Source organism: Miscanthus floridulus, chromosome 18 (genome assembly GCF_019320115.1).
Source record: "Miscanthus floridulus cultivar M001 chromosome 18, ASM1932011v1, whole genome shotgun sequence".
NCBI lineage: Eukaryota > Viridiplantae > Streptophyta > Magnoliopsida > Poales > Poaceae > Miscanthus > Miscanthus floridulus.
In genome coordinates, this window is record NC_089597.1 from 15,910,135 (window position 1) to 15,916,724 (window position 6,590).

Here is a 6,590-nt window from a genome sequence, read left to right on the forward strand (position 1 = left end):
CCATGCCGCCTCCCTGCATCGTTTAGTCCCGCACCCACACCCCGTTCCTACATATAAGCCATGCTCCACGTGCTTCCGATCATCGCACCACACCTCCAACGCACGAATCACCATAGCCATCTAGCTCGGCGATCACACGGCTGCATCCATCCATCGACCGCCATGGCGCAGGTGGAGCGTGAGCAGCTGAGCGTGGTCATGTTCCCATGGCTCGCGCACAGCCACATCACCCCGTACCTCGAGCTGGCTAGGCGCCTCACATCCGCGGACCGCCGTGCCACTGGCGATAACATCGACGTGACCATGCACCTCGTCTCCACGCTCGTGAACCTGTCGACGATCGCGCGGCACCAGACTTCGCGGATCCGCTTCTTGGAGCTCCACCTCCCGGCGCCGCCGGACCTGCCGCCCAACCTGCACACCACCAAGCACCTCCGGTCCGCCTCATGCCGGCGGTTCGAACTCCGTGCTGGAGTCCATGGCGGCGGGCGTGTTGATCGTGGCGCTCCCGCTGCACATCGACCAGCCGCTGGTCGCCAACCTAACCATGGAGCTGGGCGGCGCTGTGCGCGTGCCGCAGGAGCGGTTCGGGGAGTTCCGAGCCGAGGACGTGGCGCGCGCGGTGCGCGGGGCCATGCGCGGGGAGGACAGCCGCACGCTCAGGCGCCGCGCCGCGGAGCTGCGGGAGGTGGTGGCGCGGAACGACGCGGACGGCGCGCAGGTCGACGCGCTCGTCCAGCGCATGGCACGGCTCTGCGGCAAGGGACAGCAGCGAGTGCCCGGGTGACGCCCACGGGTAGAGGAAGTCGAAGAGGAGGAGGTCCGGTCGGATTGTGATTTGATTGCCACTATCATCTACGACCACGTCAACTTCTAACCTTCCTCGTGTCTATTTTAGACCCAGATGAAATCACTTTATATATATATATATATATATATATATATATATATATATATATATATATATATATATATATATATATATATATATACACACACACACTCCTGAATACTCGTAGCCTCGTAGGACTCGGAGCAACGGATGAAGCGGAGAGGAAGATTCGTCACCGCCAAGTCCCACTGCGTAGCGTGTACCTATTAGTAGATCTTCATATCTTCAACGAGGGATAAATTGGACGACGGCCAGGGCATCCGTGTGTAAACTTTCAATGCCTGCAACCGGCAAGATAAAGCGCGAACGCACAGACATTCTGGCTCAGTGTGTTCGGATGGTTCACTGCACAGTGAATTTTGGATAGTTTCGGATAATTTAATAGTGTTCTGTGAGTTAGAATAAGCTGAAACAAGTTAAAGTAGTACAGCCGAACACCCCTGGAACATGACAGCATGCGTTGGAATTTTCAGTTGACTCCACGTACTGTAAACTTAGAACTTTTCTATATATCAGCGACACACAAAAAAAACTACTTACAATTATTGAAGGTAGCTCACGAGACCCTACGACATCTTATTACTACAGAAGAAACTAATTAGGGATCGATTAGGCGGTTTTCCAAATCGAGGACGGTTCGACGATCAATGGCTCGGCATGACGACGGTCTCGAAGCAGTTGAGCCCGTCGAGAGCCGGCGCGCACTCGGGCTGCCGCCCCCGCGCGGAGCCATCGCGCGTCTCGGCCGCTGCGGCTTCCTCCTCGGCCGGAACCGGCCTCGGCGACACGTCGCTGCCGGCCCGGGCGTCCGCCGCGAGCTTCGCCAGAGTGTCTGCCGGAGCGCCGCCGTAGGCGAAGTCCATAGGCGCCTCGCAGAAGACCATCGACGTCACGAGCCTGTCCATCGCCGCCGACCTCGCTGTCGCTGCTCTGATCTCGGTCGTTGGTCTGGTCGCGTCGTCTGAGCTCGGTCTCTGCCTGGTGCTTTCGTATTGGCACGTACGCGGCCCCTGTGCGAGGTCTTATAGTAGGGGTCAGCGGCAGGCACGGCCGGGGACGGAGTCGGAGTCGGAGTCCCTGAGGCACGCGCGCGCGGGGACGCGGAAAGAGCCCGGTGGATCTGCGGCCTGGCTCATGTGTCAGCGTCACGCACGCGGAAGCGGTGCCGCGAGATGCTTGACGTGACGTGACAGTATGCGACGTGTTGTTATCAACGAACCGCGCGCGTCCGCGCCACATTTTCCATACTGGAGGCCCACTGCCCCACCGTTGCGCAAGCAGCTGCCCTGTTTCATGGGCCGGGCCTGCAATCGGTTCTGCAGCGCGGTCAACCGTCGTCGTAAACTCTAAATCCACGCAAATTTGTCTCTCTCAAACTCTTAAAACTCCTTTGAGTTGCCTATCTATCACGGTTTAAATTTGTTTTAAGATGGTTTTGTTGTTTTATGAAAATTTGCCAATATATACTTGCCAAGATTTTTGAACCGTGAAGAAAAACTCTAATCTAATAAGAATTTACAAAATCTGGAAAAAATTCCTAGATATAGATTCAGATACGATAAATAAAACTAAATAAAATACTTAAAAGCTCGTTAAAATATATCTAGAAGCTTCAACAATGAGATTTAGCTCTAGAAAAATGTAAAAGATATACACAAAAATTTCACAACATAAACAACGGCATCGTATTTTTTATGTGGCCACATTTATACATTTATGAAAACACTTTGAAAAGTTTCCATAGTCTTATGCTTATTTTTCTATTTTCCTAGAGTGAAATCTAATTTCTAGAAATGTCTAGATATATTTTCATTATAAACATTGCTTCTGTGTTCTCGTGCCCTAATTTATTTCTAGGATTTTGTTCAAACTTTTATACGCTTAGTGAAATTTTTTGGTATAGAAACCTTAAGTGCATACAAGATTTTTTTTTAATTATAAATGACAAAACCACCTAAGAACCACTTCTTACCGGAGTAGGGGTTAAACGAATTTGAGAGTTGAGAGAGATAGTTTATCCAATTTTAAAAGTTTGAAGAAGAAAATGTAAACTGTAATGAAGGCAAAAGGGACATTTTCTTTTCCCAAACTGGATGTTGTACTTTGTCCATATTGTACTAGTACTACTGCGGACATCTTTACAAGGCAACCGCGGCCGTCCTTATTGGACACGGAACATTGCCTCGCATTGTAATAGAGGAAAGAAAAGATGTACCAAAGAAAAGATAGCAATGTCCGATGGTACATCTCCTAACTTTTCACCGCTAGAATTTACAGTCTCTCTCTCAACGCTTGTTGCAATTTGCTTTTATATGGTACTAAAAAAAATTACCTTGCCCTAAATTTTCACAACTTCGGCCCCGTTCGGCTTGCTGAATCTTGGCTGAAACTGACTGAAAAATACTATTTTGACTTAATTATTGAGAGAAAAACACTGTTCCGGCTGAAAAAAATGGCCGAACAAACCGATTTCTGGATAAGCCGAACAGGGCCTTCACCGCAACTCACAAACACGTGCCAAATCCTAATAACACCGCGCCCAAACGCCCAAACATGAACTCGCCAAGAATTTGCATCAGGCGCGGGGCGGCGTGCATGTCAGTACGGAGCGACGACGGCGTCGAAGCAGAACCTCCCGTCCACCGCCGAGCAGTACCGCGTCTCGTTCACGCCGGCGCCGCGCCCCTCCTGGCCACCGACACCGCTCGCCTCCTTCTCGGCCGTCCTCTGATCGGCGGCGGACTTCCCGCCATTCCCCGCCGACGCCGATCTCGTGCCGCCCGCCGCTGCACCTGCACCCCTGCTGCTGCCCTCCGCCTTGGCGCGCCCCCCGTCGCGGCCGAAGCTCTCCAGCGCGCCGGCGCTCATGCCCGGGCCGAAGACGTTGCCTGGCCCCGCGCCGACGAGGGACATGGCCAGGATCCTGTCCATGCCGTCGTCCTCTCTCCTCTGCCCAGTTGCCCACTGCCCACGCGACGGACCGCCGACGGGACGAAGCGGTTGCTGTCTAGCACGTACGTACGAGACGGCCGGGGAAAGTTGAGATGCATACAACTGCTGCCGCGTTATTATTCATCTATATATATTTATAGAGGCGGCGTGTTCCGCCGGCGCCGCCAACCGTGGGGACGCGGACGTGCCCGTTTCGGACTCGCATTGACTCCGACGAAGTCATCACAGCCGCGAGCCGTCCAGATTGGTTTGCTTCGCTATACGTATATACTACACGCTTACATCTTCCATCAGTTTGGTCAAAGTGGTACTACTGTACTATATTCGGATTCGTTTTTTTTATGGTGTCAAAAGTGTGTTGCAAACTTAATAATGACGACTGTGCAGCTGTGCTGAAGTGCTGTACATCCGAGAAATTAAAGATGAGTATGCACTAGGTGATGCTTTATTCAGCCTGTTGGCATTTTTTCTGTGCTCAAGTGCTGTACATTCTGTGTCTCGCATTTTTTTTTATGGGGCTTCAATCTGATTCATAGCCCATGGACGGTACAATTTTTTTATTTATTTTGGGCCTGTTCTGCTGCACTACATCAGCAGTACTTTTCAACGAATCAACAATGTTTTCTTCTCACAACATTTCAGCATAAGCATCAGTGTAATCCAAATTTCAGCGAAACAAACAGGACCCAGGTATTTCCTGTATATAAGGTACAACTTTCGCTTGTTTATAGGCTGTATCTGACATGAGGTACTTGCTGTAAGGTAGAAGTTTCACTTGTTTACTAGGCGCTCGATGGTTGTCTGATCCGAAGGAGACAGCGCCAACTCCTCAAGCCAAGCAAGACGATAGAGGTGGTAATTGATTAACATTCAAATCCATATTGATAAAGTCCAATAGAAAACAAAAATGCTAAAGGACACGTGTGTGTGTTTTATCTTGTCTTGGCACATGGATTTTGTGTCCGTTGGATGGGCATCGTGTGTCTCCTTGCCACCACGCCATTTCTTTCTTTGATTTGAAGGGCCCACTTTGTCTGTACCGTTGTCCGTTGAAAATTGCTATCTATTTTTGAGCGCATTTCCTCTTCCTCTTCTTCCCCTCGACGCTCTACCCCGCGACGCGCTCCCAAGGCGATTTCGTCGGCACTACGGCGATTGCTCCGGTGAACTCGTGCTTCCCCGTCGCGGAGTGCTGGCGAAGGTATTTTACAGGATCCCCGTCGTGCTCTGGCCGCTGATTTTTCCCTTGTTTGTTGCTCCTTTGCTCTTGTGTGTGCTGAATCCCATTTCGTCACGTGGAGTAGATTTCGTGGATCTGTGTATTTTGATGACGGCAGAGGGATGGAGATTTCGGTGGAAGATTTTGGGATGTAGGCGGGTGGCGGGGATCGATGAGGTAGGGGACTCGACTCGGGGCTCAGGCGTGCCGGCGTGGGGAGCAGAGCGTGTGCTGCTGCAGCCTACGGCGGATGATGTGGGGAGCGAACATGCAAGCGGGTCGTGGGTGCCGTCGCTCCTTCGCGGCCGCGGCAGCCGACGAGCCATAGGGCGCTGTTGCGAGCGGGATTAAGACCGACTACGCTGCTCTGCTGCTGCGCTCGGTGCTAGGTAGCAGTAGTGTCTATCTCACCGGCCAAGCTAGAAACAGGACTTGGCCTTGCAGGACTGCACGGGGACACGGACGGAGATCTGCTCACCGGGAGCAGGACAGGCACCGAGCAGCTGCAGCTTGCCTGTTGAGTGTTGAGTTGTTGACGGATGGGCCTTTTTCCTTTTCAGAGGTCTGTAGCAGAACAGCTTGCATAGCCTCATCCCTGCAGTATTTGATTACTACTAGTATTTGACTAGTCCAGTCTCGTCGATTTGTTCAGCTAACTCGGCAGAGTATTCAAATGTTTGCTTCTTCTTATTTTATTTTACTGTGTGTATGTTCAGTTACCTGAGAGCCAACTACCTACAAGGAGGTATCCCTTCAGAGATTGGCGAGCTCGTGCACCTCACAATCTTGTATGGTCCTTCACATTAGCATCACTCATTGTCCAATTGTGATTTAACAATGTTATTATTATTATTTCTATCTGATGTGTTCAAATTGCAGGGACCTATCAAGTAATCTGTTGAGAAGCACAATACCGGGCTTGATTGGAAGCCTCACTCACCTTAGCTTTCTGTAAGTTTTTCTTGTGCCCTTGTTGGAAACACATAAATACATAGTGCTGATGATTTAAAAGTAAAAAAAAAACTGAGAGAGAGCATATACTTACCATGCATCTCCTAGGAACATGTCTACTAATTTCTTCTACGGAGAGATCCCAAATGTCGGTGCCCTCGGGACCTTCAAAAACAGCTCGTAAGCACCTTTGTCCCTTCTTTACCTGCTTGTTCCTAGTTCTGATGTTGGATAGCTGTATTTATTGTTGTTGTGTATTTGCTCACGTGATGCAGGTTCGTTGAAAATCTAGAACTTTGTGTCCTATCCATCCAGAAGGGTTGCCGTGGAACCCTCGGCTTTCCTGCTATGCTGCCGCACTCCGATCCGCTCTCTTCAGCTGGCAAGTCTTTCATTTCTATTCGTGTTATAGTGTTGAACTCTTTTTTCACAATTTTGGTGCAGGTGCAATGTGTGTGACTGACTGGTGGAGTTATTTGTTTCTGGTTGAAGTAGATTTTTCTCCAATCAATAACAACAAGACATCACACTTTCTGAATGGCATTGTGATCGGCTCGATGTCAACCTTGGCTCTTG

The 6,590-nt window shown here is 50.3% G+C and overlaps 1 protein-coding gene and 1 long non-coding RNA gene across 2 annotated transcripts; one reads left to right on the forward strand and one right to left on the reverse strand.

The window, feature by feature from the left end:
- Nucleotides 1-3,393: 3,393 nt before the first annotated feature.
- Nucleotides 3,394-3,925, reverse strand: LOC136520211 (uncharacterized). The gene has a single exon (XM_066513658.1). It carries the CDS (start codon nucleotides 3,821-3,823, stop codon nucleotides 3,491-3,493), a length of 333 nt encoding a protein of 110 aa, XP_066369755.1. The 5' UTR covers nucleotides 3,824-3,925; the 3' UTR covers nucleotides 3,394-3,490.
- Nucleotides 3,926-4,918: 993 nt separating this feature from the next.
- On the forward strand, nucleotides 4,919-6,015 carry LOC136521414 (uncharacterized). The gene is made up of 3 exons (XR_010775547.1): nucleotides 4,919-5,045; nucleotides 5,780-5,851; nucleotides 5,943-6,015. It is a non-coding gene; the product is annotated as an uncharacterized lncRNA (long non-coding RNA).
- Nucleotides 6,016-6,590: the final 575 nt, after the last annotated feature.

Bases quoted from the DNA above. Each gene is read 5' to 3' on its own strand.
- LOC136520211 (XM_066513658.1), bottom strand. From the start codon at position 3,823: ATGGACAGGATCCTGGCCATGTCCCTCGTCGGCGCGGGGCCAGGCAAC.